Source organism: Crinia signifera, chromosome 2 (genome assembly GCF_055691185.1).
Source record: "Crinia signifera chromosome 2, ASM5569118v1, whole genome shotgun sequence".
Classification (NCBI taxonomy): Eukaryota; Metazoa; Chordata; class Amphibia; order Anura; family Myobatrachidae; genus Crinia; species Crinia signifera.
This window is the reverse complement of record NC_139218.1, coordinates 401,473,164-401,489,507: the sequence shown is the minus strand read 5'-3', so window position 1 is coordinate 401,489,507 and position 16,344 is coordinate 401,473,164. Positions and strand designations below refer to the sequence as shown.

Genomic DNA, 16,344 nt, shown 5'->3' with positions numbered 1-16,344 from the left:
TTTGCGTCGGCGGGCGGCGAAAAGAAGCCCATAGGCTTCTATAGGGAATCGCCACCCAAAGGTGGCGATACCCTGCCCTGCGGTATCATTTTTGATACATTGGAAAATGCGGTAAAACCGGGGTTTTACCGTATTTTCCATTCGATACATCTCACCCTAAATATTTTTCCTGGGAAGTTCCGAGCATGGTAGGTGCACCGTCCCATGTAATAGTGCAGCAGGACCACCAGTCTCTATAGATGGTACACGTGTCTCGCTCCATGGTCCCCACCAGCAAGTTCTCTATGTTGGGAGGTATGGTGGGTTCTGTGGATCTGGTGAGATTATCCCTCCTCCTCATATGTTAAATATTAATATCAGACAGCTGTACTAGATTGTAATTATTACTGATTGTCCCTACTGTGTGACCAGCCGCCACTCGCCCGGTCTCAGGTCATGAGAAATGTGTGCGTCCACATTAATGTAGTGAGAAAAGGTAAAACATGAAGACCCCATGGGCTTTTTTAAATATACAATTCATATTCGTATGTCATCCTCATTCTTATTTTTCAACGTCATATCTGTTCGTATTGATTCGTACTAGGGGGCCGCCAAATGTGTACATAGCGGTAGCATCGTGCGGATGATCAGGCTGTCCTGTGGGCGGGGAGTCCCCCCGTCCGGCTATAACCAGCCCCGGGCTCATTGAACCGGTCCTGCTTTTAGTAGTTCAGGGGGACAAAAAGAGGGGTCCCCCCTTATTTTTAGAATGAGCACTAGGCTTAGGGGCCGGTCCTGGTTCCCAAAATAGGGGGGACAAAATGAATAGGGGTTCCCTGTATTTTGGCAAAAAGCACTGGGCCCAGCGAGCCAGCAGGGTAATGCCACAGCTGGGGGGGGGGGGGGCTTTTTATACAAGTTCCCCCGGCCAAAGTATTAACCCTGACTGGTCAGCCCGGACAGGGAACCTGGGGGACTGAAAACCCTCCCAATAAAGGGGTCCCCCCCTTTCAGGCTATCCCCTTCCCAAGCTGAAGCCCGGGGCTGTCACCGGTGGGCACAGGCTGATTTTTTTGGTGGAAAATAAGATGAATAAATGTTAAGCTGTAGAACTACAAGTCCCAGCAAGTCTCACCCACATGCAGGGGCTTGGTGAACCACAAGTCCCAGCATGCAGGGCATTAAAGGTACAGAAAGAACACCCTGAGTCTGCTATCACTGAGGTGGGATATATTTAGACACACAGCGCGACACCAGAAACCAGGGATATCGGGCGCATGCAATTAAAGGATATTATAAACAGGTTGTGGCAAGTGCTGCTCTCAGGAGTGATTCTGGATCACTCAGAATAAAGACACCACAGATAATTGAAAAACAGAGAGCGCAGTTGTCAGTATAAAAATGTATTAATTACGCATAATTAACACATCTATATTAAATATAACAATTCATTAAGCACTGAAGCACAACAGTTCTCTTGTAAACTTGGTATCCCTTTTGATTTTTATGCACAGAAGTTCCAGATGGAATAGGGTTGCCTCCTCCAGAGTCTGCCGTGTACACACCAGGCAATTTTCATATTTTGTGTTTCCACAATATGTTGGTAGTTTTATAATCCAAATGCCTTTTGGAGTGCAGCTGCCCGGGGGAGTGATAAAGGGCTGGACAGGGGCTGAGGGACCTGCCGTCTGTAGGTAACTTCTGAGGAAACCGGTATTTTGCTACACCAGAGAAACGCGCCAAGAGCCTCTATCCCTTAGCACTGACACTGCGGGACATTTATCCCTAACTACTATCCAAAGCCACTCCAATTGCTTCTAAGTCTTACCGTGACCTTACAACTGCCAGCACACCCCTCCGGACGACCTACAGTAATGCATCTGACCCCACACCGTAATGCCCCTGACACCATATTATGCCCCACACAGTAATGCACCTGACACCATATTATGCCCCACACAGTAATGCCCCTGACACCATATTATGCCCCACACAGTATTGCCCCCTGACACCATATTATGCCCCACACAGTAATGCACCTGACACCATATAATTCCCCACACAGTAATGCACCTGGCACCATATTATTCCCCACACAGTAATGCACTTGACACCATATTATTCCTCACACAGTAATGCCTCTGACATCATAAAAATGCCCCACACAGTAATGCACCTGACACCATATTATTCCCCACACAGTAATGCACCTGACACCATATTATTCCCCACACAGTAATGCCCCTGACATCATAAAAATGCCCCACACAGTATTGCCCCTGACACCACATTATGCCCCATACAGTAATGCACCTGACACCATATTATTCCCCACACAGTAATGCCCCTGACACCATATTATGCCCCATACAGTAATGCACATGACACCATATTATTCCCCACACAGTAATGTCCCTGACACCACATTATGCCCCACACAGTAATGCACCTGACACCATATTATGCCCCACACAGTATTGCCCCTGACACCATATTATGCCCCACACAGTAATGCCCCTGACACCACATTATGCCCCATACAGTAATGCCCCTGACACCACATTATGCCCCATACAGTAATGCCCCTGACACCATATTATGCCCCGCACAGTAATGCACCTGACACCATATTATGCCCCACACAGTAATGCCCCTGACACCATATTATGCCCCACACAGTATTGCCCCTGACACCATATTATGCCCCACACAGTAATGCCCCTGACACCATATTATGCCCCACACAGTAATGCACCTGACACCATATTATGCCCCACACAGTAATGCACCTGACACCACATTATGCCCCACACAGTAATGCACCTGACACCACATTATGCCCCATACAGTAATGCACCTGACACCATATTATGCCCCACACAGTATTGCCCCTGACACCATATTATGCCCCACACAGTATTGCCCCTGACACCATATTATGCCCCACACAGTATTGCCCAACACCATATTATGCCCCATACAGTAATGCCCCTGACACCACATTATGCCCCATACAGTAATGCACCTGACACCATATTATTCCCCACACAGTAATGCCCCTGACACCATATTATGCCCCGCACAGTAATGCCCCTGACACCATATTATTCCCCACACAGTAATGCACCTGACACCATATTATTCCCCACACAGTAATGCCCCTGACACCATATTATGCCCCGCACAGTAATGCCCATGACAACACATTATGCCCCGCACAGTAATGCACCTGACACCATATTATGCCCCGCACAGTAATGCACCTGACACTATATTATTCCCCACACAGTAATACACCTGACACCATATTATGCCCCGCACAGTAATGCACCTGACACCATATTATGCCCCGCACAGTAATGCACCTGACACCATATTATGCCCCGCACAGTAATGCCCCTGACACCATATTATGCCCCATACAGTAATGCACCTGACACCATATTATGCCCCACACAGTAATGCACCTGACACCATATTATGCCCCACACAGTATTGCCCGTCACCATATTATGCCCCATACAGTATTGCCCCTGACACCATATTATTCCCCACACAGTAATGCACCTGACACCATATTATTCCCCACACAGTAATGCCCCTGACACCATATTATGCCCCACACAGTAATGCCCATGACAACACATTATGCCCCGCACAGTAATGCACCTGACACCATATTATGCCCCGCACAGTAATGCCCCTGACACCATATTATTCCCCACACAGTAATGCACCTGACACCATATTATTCCCCACACAGTAATGCCCCTGACACCATATTATGCCCCGCACAGTAATGCCCATGACAACACATTATGCCCCGCACAGTAATGCACCTGACACCATATTATGCCCCGCACAGTAATGCACCTGACACTATATTATTCCCCACACAGTAATACACCTGACACCATATTATGCCCCGCACAGTGATGCACCTGACACCATATTATGCCCCGCACAGTAATGCACCTGACACCATATTATGCCCCGCACAGTAATGCCCCTGACACCATATTATGCCCCGCACAGTATTGCCCCTGACACCATATTATGCCCCGCACAGTAATGCACCTGACACTATATTATGCCCCGCACAGTAATGCACCTGACACCATATTATGCCCCGCACAGTAATGCCCCTGACACCATATTATGCCCCGCACAGTAATACCCCTGACACCATATTATGCCCCGCACAGTATTGCCCCTGACACCATATTATGCCCCGCACAGTATTGCCCCTGACACCATATTATGCCCCGCACAGTATTGCCCCTGACACCATATTATGCCCCACACAGTAATGCACCTGACACCATATTATGCCCCGCACAGTATTGCCCCTGACACCATATTATGTCCCGCACAGTATTGCCCCTGACACCATATTATGCCCCACACAGTATTGCCCCTGACACCATATTATGCCCCACACAGTAATGCACCTGACACCATATTATGCCCCGCACAGTATTGCCCCTGACACCATATTATGCCCCGCACAGTATTGCCCCTGACACCATATTATGCCCCGCACAGTATTGCCCCTGACACCAAATTATGCCCCGCACAGTATTGCCCCTGACACCATATTATGCCCCGCACAGTATTGCCCCTGACACCATATTATGCCCCGCACAGTATTGCCCCTGACACCATATTATGCCCCACACAGTAATGCACCTGACACCATATTATGCCCCGCACAGTATTGCCCCTGACACCATATTATGCCCCACACAGTAATGCACCTGACACCATATTATGCCCCGCACAGTATTGCCCCTGACACCATATTATGCCCCACACAGTATTGCACCTGACACCATATTATGCCCCGCACAGTAATGCACCTGACACCATATTATGCCCCGCACAGTAATGCACCTGACACCATATTATGCCCCGCACAGTAATGCACCTGACACCTTATTATGCCCCGCACAGTAATGCCCCTGACACCATATTATGCCCTGCACAGTATTGCCCCTGACACCATATTATGCCCCGCACAGTATTGCCCCTGACACCATATTATGCCCCGCACAGTATTGCCCCTGACACAATATTATGCCCCACACAGTATTGCCCCTGACACCATATTATGCCCCACACAGTATTGCCCCTGACACCATATTATGCCCCACACTGTTCCCGTTGTCTTCTGAGCTGCCTGCACATTACACATGGCCAGGGCCGGCAATAGAAATCTTCGGGCCCCCCTAACCCCGCCCCCTTGAGCAAAACATTTTTTCTATACTACATATTGAATGGTTTTTTTTTTATTGTTACAATATTTCACTAATACCGGAGGAGGGTCCAAGTAAGTACCCTTACAGGAACCAGGGGGGGGGGGGGTGCCTTTATAAACCATTGCTAAGCATAGCTGCGGCAGTGCAGTGACAACAGCCCCTGAGCACCTTGGGGCCCCTAACAAGCTTGAGGCCCGGTACAGGTGTCCCCTTTGACCCCCCCCCTGTCACCTGGCCTGCACATGGCTGCCAGCCTGCTCAGGGATACACCGGGCTGCCACCGCTCTGGACGGATGTATCTATCCTTCCTACACCCTATTATATGGCGCCACTGCTGCTCCAGAGTATTTCTGCGAATCAGACCCACAATCTATGGTAGGAGCGCTGGCCTCCCTTATCAGGAACGTTCACGGTCCCACCACACCCGCATCAGTGATAACTGGGACCAGTACACATACTGGTCTCTGCGGAATTCTCACTCCCAAGATGGGAGAAATCAGTCCCCATATATTTCAGCACTTTTCTATGATTTCCTACATAACACTGCTCCTCAAATCTATGGGGGGGATTCAAGTGTTGTCGAACACTCGCTGGCACCTATCGGAAGCAATTCCAGTGTTGTTCTGTACGGGGGGGCACACAAACGTTGGCACCGCAGTTACTGTTGTTCCGGGCTGGGAGCCAGTCTCCTTATAGTTACCATGGAAATGATGTTTAGTTTTAGGATGGATACCGGTGCCAGTAGATTCCCAGAATGGAGCATTATGGCCTCATTGTTATATCACCTAACGTGACCCTTCCTGCTGTTTATTACTGTACTAGAACTGCTGTGTATTTCCCCAGAAATCTCACACAGGAAAAGGGGACTGTGAGCCCTGTCCCTGCGCTGTGCCCCGAGGTCCCGGGCGAGACGCCCCTACAACACTTTCCTCTCATAGTAAATGAAACAGAGAAATGTACGTTCCACCTCGTAAACCAATAGCGATCAGGTGTGTGGAAAACATCTTTCATCTCCACAGTGATATATATCTATCAGATCCACGGGCGTCGGTGGTGGTGATAGAAGGTGTGTGTGTGCGTGTGTGTGTGTGCGTGTGTGTGTGTGTGTGTGTGTGTGTGTGGGGAGGCTTATTCGGCCACACTGTAGAAGGGATTGCCGCTCTATTCAGTAGGGATCTCTAAGATCCGCTTCCAGTGCTGACATATCTTATAACGCAAAGTGTTTGATGACATGGGCCCAAGTGTAACAGTCATCAGGGCCCAAGTGTAACAGTCTGCAGGGCCCAAGTGTAACAGTCTGCAGGGCCCAGGTGTAGCAGCCTGCAGGGCCCAAGTGTAACAGTCTGCAGGGCCCAAGTGTAACAGTCATCAGGGCCCAAGTGTAACAGTCTGCAGGGCCCAAGTGTAACAGTCTGCAGGGCCCAGGTGTAGCAGCCTGCAGGGCCCAAGTGTAACAGCCAGCAGGGCCCAAGTGTAACAGCCGGCAGGGCCCAAGTGTAACAGCCGGCAGGGCCCAAGTGTAACAGCCGGCAGGGCCCAAGTGTAACAGCCGGCAGGGCCCAAGTGTAACAGTCATCAGGGCCCAAGTGTAACAGCCTGCAGGGCCCAAGTGTACCAGCCTGCAGGGCCCAAGTGTAGCAGCCGGCAGGGCCCAAGTGTAACAGCCGGCAGGGCCCAAGTGTAACAGCCTGCAGGGCCCAAGTGTAGCAGCCGGCAGGGCCCAAGTGTAACAGCCGGCAGGGACCAAGTGTAACAGCCGTCAGGGCCCAAGTGTAACAGCCGGCAGGGCCCAAGTGTAACAGCCTGCAGGGCCCAAGTGTAACAGCCTGCAGGGCCCAAGTGTAACAGCCGGCAGGGCCCAAGTGTAACAGCCGGCAGGGCCCAAGTGTAACAGCCGGCAGGGCCCAAGTGTAACAGCCGGCAGGGCCCAAGTGTAACAGCCGGCAGGGCCCAAGTGTAACAGCCGGCAGGGCCCAAGTGTAACAGCCGGCAGGGCCCAAGTGTAGCAGCCGGCAGGGCCCAAGTGTAACAGCCATCAGGGCCCAAGTGTAACAGTCTGCAGGGCCCAGGTGTAGCAGCCTGCAGGGCCCAAGTATAACAGCCTACAGGGCTCAAGTGTAACAGCCTGCGGGGCCAAGGTACAGTGTAATAGCCTGCGGGGCCAAAGTATAACAGCCTACAGGGCCCAAGTGTATCAACCTGCAGGGCCCAAATGTAGCAGCCTGCAGGGCCCAAGGTGGGTAATTTGGTTAATGCACATCCTTGCGAGTGACCCAGATCCCCCGTTGCGAATGGTGGTACGCCGGCCCACCATTCGCAAGGTGCGTACATTTGCACCGGCTGCAATTAGATGCTTTACATAAACATTCATTTGCTTGCCATTTGATGTGGAAGAGGGCTGAGGCAGCTGACGGGGTAGGAAAGGGGCGGTGCTATAAAGGTATCATGTGTTTGGGGGTGTGGCCAGGGGATTGGTACAAAATTCCGGAGGTCGGAATCCCAACAAGGGGGGGGGAAGTGGATCACCCCCCCTTGTGGGCTCGCTGTGCTCGCCATGTGTGCGGCTTGGACCCTCGCTACGCTCGGCACACTATTTTATTCTCTCCCTCTATGGGTATCGTGGACACCCATAGAGGGACAATGTGCCGGGATTTCGGCCTATGGACCCTCTGCCGATGGTGGAGGGGGGGGGAGGGGGGCATGGAGGAAGGGCACAATTCTGGGAGGTTTGCCTACCTTTCCGGGGGGCCGGGATGGGAATCTGATTCCCGGGACCCTCCCGGCCATTCCAGGAGATCCTGTACAGAAACAATATACCCCACCTAAATCATTCTATCTCTGCACCTGTTACATCTGCCCCCCTGCAGTGCAGTACGGTTTTGCCCATTTTGAGAACACATTTGTCCTGCGATAAGGTCTGAATTAGGCCCATCGCCCTGTGAGCACGTCAGCCACTTCATGCATTGACCATAGTCATGTGGACATTTGCTCACGTTGCAGCGGCCGGCAGCGATGTGGATGGGGCGGTATTTCACACCTGGTGCCAATACAGCCGCAAGTAAGGAATGCCACCCGCGGCGATTTCAAATTCCCACCATTTGGAGCCAATCACAGCTCCAAACTGGCGGCCAATGGTAAACGGCCACAGTAAGTCAATCAGCACTTGCCTTGCCGTGCTCGGCCCCCGCCCTGGTGTCTGATGTCAGACCCCGCCGGAAGGTGGAAGAAGAGAGTCCAACGGTGGAGTGGGAGCACAGGAGCGCTCCTGAAGATCCAAAGATGGCGGAGGTGGTGGGAACAGCTCTGGTGGCTGCCAAAGAGACCCTAAGTTCCCGGATCAACAAAGAAGATTTCTAGATGGGCAAGCGACAGAATAAAGATGATGATGAGGCCTTCGGGGGTGGCAAACAAAAGAGCTCCCCCCCCCCCCCCCCCCCATAGCCTCTTCCAATTACAGTTAGGCAGCTGTGGGCCATCTGCCCCCTCCTAGACCACCGATTGTTTGGGCCCCTGGGACACACAGTTGTTATTATTACAATAGTAATTGTCAGGCATAAGAACTGTGGGGTTTTGTTCCAGGTGCTAGGCCTGAGGCCCCCCAGCAGCCAGTTGCTAGGCCATGTGTTCTTGTTGGGCCCCTTGGTCTGTGGCCCCCTTAAGGCCCACATAAGGCCACACATGATGCCCATTACATACTTATAACAAACCGTAATGCCCATTACACATTTTACACATAAGTGTCACTTACCTACATGCTCATTGCTAGGAACTTCATGCTCGTTGCCAAGGGTGACTGAAATCGCTCGCTGCTAAGGGGGACTGCACGGCTCGTGCTCCGCCGGCTCCGCCCTCGCTACGCCCCTGGGTTAGTGTCATCTCTGTCCTTCAAGCAATGGGTGTCTGTCTCAGTCTATCTCCCTTACTTCTGGGCGGACCGTGGACCTTGCACACCGGTCCAAGAGTGAGTTGTCACCTATGTGTGCAAGTACTAGTAGGTGTCTCCTATTTGTAGTATGGTCGCTGGAAGGAGAGCGCATCGGTCAGCGCTAAGGAAGGATGGGACTCACCTCCTCTCCTTCCTCCTCCCAGATCCTTGTGTCCGGGTTCAGGAACACACGTTCATTTATCAACATGGACACCGTATGAGTACCGCATCCTCCCACAAGGGGCGCTGCACTCGCACGCTAATCTATTCTCACTTGGATGGTAAAGAATGAACCAAATTGGTCTAAACAAAAAAAAAACATGAAAAACTTGTCGACCTATAGATTTACGGGTACGGTACCAGTCTGACCGGCACTGTCATGTACAGAAGACCGTGGGGCTGTCAGTGCTGTATGGGGCAGAGGAGAAGACAGGCGGTGGCAATCCTTTCCTTGTGCGACTTTCTATGATTGTCGTCAGAACTATTGTTCATGTGGCTCCTTGCTGGTTAATCGTAGACCCAATTTAGGGTAACGGTGGTGTGGGGTGCGGTGCTCCTGGACTGGATGGGCTGGGTGGCTTTAGTGCGGCAGTGTTTTCCCTCACTAACACTATCTCTATCCTATTTTAATTACATTCATTTATCTCTCCCTTTTATATAGCTTCGGCTTCCTACCACTAATTATTAACACTTAGTATATCACTGGCATGCCGCACTGGGCTTCCCAGCTTATGATGGTTTTTGGGGTGCCGCACCCTGCACCTAGATATAGCGCTAGGGACCCCCAATATACAGAGAAGCCTTGACACGGCTTGGGGGCATATCATACACCTGCGCAGGTATATGTAACCAATATCTCTGAATTCTATTATCATGTAGTGTTCTAGATTGGTTACTAACACCACTCAGTGTGCCGGGGGAACCAATGTCTTGTTACTTACTCAGTATTAACCCCTCCCTCATGCACCTGAATGGTATTACTGAACTAATTTGAGCATCTACCACTATCTGTATGTATTACTGACACCTGGGTTTAATCCAAATAAATATGAATAAAAGCCAATTCTTATGGTAACTGCTTAGATGACCGATCTCCGGCTCATCGAGGCTGTCGCCTGGTAATAAATATGTTTTGTGGTTATTAGATGTGGAAATAATTGGAATCAGTTGAGAGGTTAGTGTTTGTGAAGTCACAGTGCGCGGTGCACACGAGGACACCTGACAGCTCAGCAGGATAACGACCCCAAGGGCTACGCAGCGAATCCTCCTGCGCAGGTCCCTAACTGACTGATGGCCTTTATAAGAAGCTCTGCAGAAATCTCTGCTCATAACTGGCCTGAATTGTGTCTGAGCTTCCAGTGCCCCCGAGACAGCGCAGGTGAGTTTATTAGACTGTAATATAGCATTGAGTGCTTCATATAAACCTGGACTAACGATGCTGCGATGCAATGAAAGCACATACATTTATATTTGTTCTGTGCAGGGTAAATACTGGAGGCTTTTGCATGCAGCCCACACATGTTACACAGCAGGATTCTTATAATTATAATATATATTTAGGATTTAGCTCGGACACTGTGGGTCACGACTTCGCCTTTTGCCGCAATGCGCCTGCATTATTATGCTAATGCCTCTTGCCGCACGCCGCGTCTCCCCCTGGCCAACCACAGGAACCACTCCACAAAACCTACTGAACGCCACAGCATATCTGGGCTGCATCTCCATGCAGTAAGACTCAGGACGCATGTGCTGTGCGACTCATGAGGAGGCCTAAATCATTGGGTAGCTGCGAGCGGTGTTGGCGCTGGGTCTAGATGCGAATCAGGCCCTGTGCATGCCTATAGCACTTATATTTATGGCTTAGCTCAGCGACGTGTAACAGACTCAGTGAGTGGCAGACAGTGACATTATGCTACAGACACTGTACAGTAGTTTCCTATTATACCACAGAATACAGTAATGTGGGTCCATATTATACCACATTATACAGTAATGCGGGTCCATATTATACCACATTATACAGTAATGCTGGTCCATATTATACCACATTATACAGTAATATTGGTCCATATTATACCACATTATACAGTAATGTGGATCCATATTATACCACATTATACAGTAATGCTGGTCCATATTATACCACATTATACAGTAATGTGGGTCCATATTATACCACATTATGATGTAATGTGGGTCCATATTATACCACATTATACAGTAATGTGGGTCCATATTATACCACATTATACAGTAATGTGGGTCCATATTATACCACATTATACAGTAATGCTGGTCCATATTATACCACATTATACAGTAATATTGGTCCATATTATACAGTAATGTGGATCCATATTATACCACATTATACAGTAATGTGGGTCCATATTATACCACATTATACAGTAATGTGGGTCCATATTATACCACATTATACAGTAATGCGGGTCCATATTATACCACATTATACAGTAATGCTGGTCCATATTATACCACATTATACAGTAATATTGGTCCATATTATACAGTAATGTGGATCCATATTATACCACATTATACAGTAATGTGGGTCCATATTATACCACATTATGATGTAATGTGGGTCCATATTATACCACATTATACAGTAATGTGGGTCCATATTATACCACATTATACAGTAATGTGGGTCCATATTATACCACATTGTACAGTATTGTGGATCCATATTATACCACATTATAAAGTAATGTGGATCCATATTCTACCACATTATACAGTAATGTGGATCCATATTATACCACATTATACAGTAATGTGGGTCCATATTATACCACATTATACAGTATTGTGGATCCATATTATACCACATTATACAGTAATGTGGGTCCATATTATACCACATTATACAGTAATGCGGGTCCATATTATACCACATTATACAGTAATGTCTAGAACGCAATGATAGTAAATGATCTCTGGTCCTTTAGAGCAGCAATTATTGTGCTAAGAAGTAGGTTTCAGACAGAACATTTGGGACCTATTGAATGGATCTGTAGTTGAATACCAGTAAGGCGGCTGCCACAGGTTCAGGGATACATACAGATGACCAGAACAGAGGGAATCCTGACAGGGGTCCAATAAGCATACGTACCTTCCACCTGCCCCACTGATCCTAACCCTCACCCCTACAGCCTAACCTTAACCCTCCCTGTAACTGTCTATCCCTAACCTTCTTACCCTGCTGCCTACTCCTAACCACCCCTCAAAGCCCCCCCCCCCCCCCCCGCATCCTCACTTTAAGTCCCCCGCTTTCTCCTCGATGTCGGCATTCCAATGCAGGTCCTGATTCCATGCTTTGGTCACAATGCCTCACTGCGCTTGCCGTGCTTTGGGCACGGTGCCTCGCTGTGCTCACCATGCTTTGGGCACGGTGCCTTGCTGTGCTTGGCACACTATAATATTCTCCCTCTATGCTCAATACAGAGGAGAGTTCCAATTTGTTATCTTCTGCGTAGAGATGAGACTTAAATCCTAACAAGATTTAAAGTTTTCCAAGAAATGTGGTTTAGAGAACAAAGGGGACTTCAGGTGCCCATACACTAGGAAGAGACCTCTTCAAATGACCCAGCAGCTGGATCACATGCATCGAAATGCATCAAAGTTGTGTTGAAATGTGTTAAATCGTACTATTGTATGGCCAAAAGGATGGAGCTGTGTGGTCTCTAACGGACAGAGGAAGAGGTGAATCCAGGGAGGGGAACTCTGAGATAGTGATGAGATAAGTACGATGAGTCCCAGGATAGGGCAGTGAGGATATGGTGATTGTTGCAGCTTTATGAGAACAGATGTTAACAACCGAACTCTTCCTTCTATCTTTGTTTGTTACCAGTAGAATCTCTAAATGCGTGGCAGCGGTGGGGCGAGTGCGAAACGCGTCTCTTGTGACCTCACCTTATGTTGGACTATCAAGTTCCTTTTTCAGACAGCAGATACAGATACATAAGGTACTGTAGAAATGACTTAGTTGGGATGGGTTATGCTTTAAGATGATAATTAAGTATTCATTTTTTAATTTGTACGTACTCCTATTACTTTTACTAACATTACACCTCCAGGTAACCATGTTGCCACCGAACAGCAGCCACATTCCAGCAACGTTCATCCTGATGGGCCTCCCCGGTCTGGAAGCCATCTATGGCTGGATCTCCATTCCATTCTGCTTCATGTTTATTACTTCCGTTGGTGGGAATGGGCTAATTCTTCATGTGATCATCAGAGACTACAAGCTCCACCAACCAATGTACCAGTTCCTCTCCATGCTGGCCATCACCGACATGTTCTTTTCTCTTTTCACATGTCCATCAGTGCTTCCTGTATTCTTATTCCACTCTCCGAGCATCAGATCTGAAGCATGTCTCTTCCAGATGTTTTTCATCCACTCCCTGTCCATCACTGAGTCCTCACTGTTGGTAGCTATGGCCTATGACCGATACGTAGCCATCTGTCACCCTCTCAGATACACCTCCATCCTCAGCAGTTCTATTATATCCAAGATTGGCTTGTTCTCTGTCCTCCGGGGGGCTCTGCTCCATGTCCCACCAGTGACTAGCCTCCTGTTTCTGCCCTATTGCCATAGGAATGTCCTGTCTCATTCCTATTGCTTGCACCAGGACGTTATGAAGCTGGCCTGTGAAGGAACCAACACCTTCAACATCATGTATGGCCTGGCCGTCATCCTCTGCACCTTTACTCTAGATGTGGTCCTCATTGTCCTATCCTACGCCCTGATAATGAAGGCTGTGCTTGCCGTCACCTCGGAGACCGAGCAATATCGGCTCTTTAACACTTGCGTTTCCCACCTCTGTGCTGTCTTCATGTTCTATGTTCCTATTGTGGCATTATCCATTGTACACAGATTTGGGATTCTGGTGCCTCCGGTATTTATTCAGTTCTTGGCCAATACTTACCTGTTTGTTCCCCCAATGCTCAACCCCATCATTTACAGCGTCAAGAGCAGACAGATCCGTGAGAGCTTGCGTCATATGCTCCACAAACGTAGCACACATCTGATGCATGTTCCACGTAGACATTTTGTTATTAGACCCATCTATTCCCAGTAGTCCACATCCATGGTTTCTTCAAGTACCAGCAACAGGTCATGTTTTCTGGATTTCTCTAAGCATCCACTGGTGAGTTCATCTAATTTCATGGGTCAGTTAAATATTGAGAAAGAATGCAGGTGCACTATTCAAACATTACTACCAGGGGCGGATCCAGAAAAAAATGACAGGGGGGCACCATGATAGGGGAAAGGGTGGATAGTGGTGCCAGGGTGCACACACTTTCAGAAAAAGGGCATGGGAGCATGACAAAGGGCATGGCCTCACAGGATCATGAATGGTGGAAGTATATAGAATGGCAGTGAGAGGCAGTGGGGATGGGGAGAGGGTGACAATCAGGGGGTGACTGATAAGCTGTGGAGGAAAAAGAGGATAACAGGAAGAGAGAGATGTGACAGCAAGCAAGCAGTGGGTAATAGGGAGAGGCAGAGGATGACCAAGAGTGGGATGAAGCGAGAGGTAGAGGGTGGATAATGGTTTAAAGAGAGATGCATTAAGTGGCAGTGCATGAGAGGCAGAAGGTATCTGGTCTCTATGTGAGGGAGTACAGGGGTTTAATTGGGCTTATTGGGCTCGCTAAGACATGAAGGGAAAGTATAAGTGGGAGAAACAGGCAGAAAAAAAACATGGGGGTTTAACAGGAAATCCGATAGAGGGAGAAAGAAAAGGGGAAGGAGAATGGGAAGGAAGAGAAAGAGAAACGGAAGGTAGAGAGAGAAAGAAAAGGAGAGCAGGAAGATTAAAGGAGAGTGTAGATGGAGACTGGAAAGATGGAGAGATATAAAGAGTGAAAAGAGAGAGTGTGGACATAGAGAGGGAAATTTACTAATATGAATTCGTAAAAAATAGGTGTATTTGTAGGCAGAAATACACCTATTTTTTACACATTTGTATTTTCGGGATTTACTATCCCGAAAATACAGCAATTAGTATTCCTAAAGATGGCACATTCGTATTTGTATTTACAAATACGAATGTCTACACCATCGATAGAATACGACAGGAATCACCATTCAAAAGAATGGTGGTTCCTGATGTACTAAGCAGCCGTATTGATAATACGGCTGCTAATTGGTGTAAAACAGGCACGAAAATACGGCAGGAAAATACACCTTGATGTTCCTGTCGTATTTGCTTTAAGTCTGCACGGATCAGTCAGATCCGTGCAGGCTCTAGTGTAAAAAATTTTTGAAAAAGAAATAAATAAAAAAATAGCGTGGGGTCCCCCCCACAGCTATAACCAGCACCAGGCTGAAAGAGCCGGGGCCGGTAATTAAAAATCAGGGAACCCGATTTTTAAAAACCAGCCCCAGGCTCCAGGTCCGGGGCTGGTTACCAAAATACGGGGGACAAAATGACTAGGGGTCCCCCGTATTTTAAGAACCAGCCCCAGGCCAAACCAGCCAGCAGGGTAATGCCACAGCCGGGGGCAGACTTTATATACAAGTCACCCCGGCCAAAGCATTAACCCTCTGACCAGGGGCCCTGGGGGAGTGGGGACCCCCCCCCCCCAATAAAGGGGTCCCCCCTCCTCCAGGACTTACCTGACCAGGCTGAAGCCTGGTGCTGTCCCCGGTGGCCCTGTGCGGTGGCCACCGGGCTGATTGAAGTGTAAAAAAAATAGATGAAAAATCTATTGTTTTAAACTGTGCAACTATGAGTCCCAGCAAGCCTCCCCCGCAAGCTGGGACTTGGAGAACAACAAGTCCCAGCCTGCGGGGCATTAAATTTTCTAGTTCACTCTTTCTGACAAAATCCTTCTTAGATGGACAAAACCATGTGCACTGCAGGGGGGCAGATGTAACATGTGCAGAGATAATTAGATTTGGTGAGTTTTTTTGTTTCTGTGCAGGGTAAATACTGGCTGCTTTATTTTTACACTGCAATATAGATCTCACTTTAAAGTAAAACCCCACCCAAATCTAATTCTAAATTAATAAGGCCCTATACTACTACTACTAATAATAATAATGCTACTACTAATGCTGCTACTACTACTACTAATAATAATAATAATGCTACTACTAATGCTGCTACTACTACTACTAGTAATAATAATGCTACTACTACTGCTGCT

General features: G+C 48.4%; 1 protein-coding gene across 1 annotated transcript in view; it reads left to right on the top strand.

Moving 5' to 3' along the window:
- LOC146058326 (olfactory receptor 51G2-like) overlaps positions 1–15,546 on the top strand; it is a 31,777-nt gene extending 16,231 nt beyond the window's left edge. The window contains exons 2-3 of the mRNA XM_083170593.1: positions 13,040–13,151; positions 13,263–15,546. Coding sequence (XP_083026719.1) covers positions 13,269–14,267 — 999 coding nt within the window. The 5' untranslated portion in view covers positions 13,040–13,151; positions 13,263–13,268 and the 3' untranslated portion in view covers positions 14,268–15,546. The remainder of the gene's footprint in view (positions 1–13,039; positions 13,152–13,262) is intronic.
- The last annotated feature ends 798 nt before the right edge of the window (positions 15,547–16,344 follow it).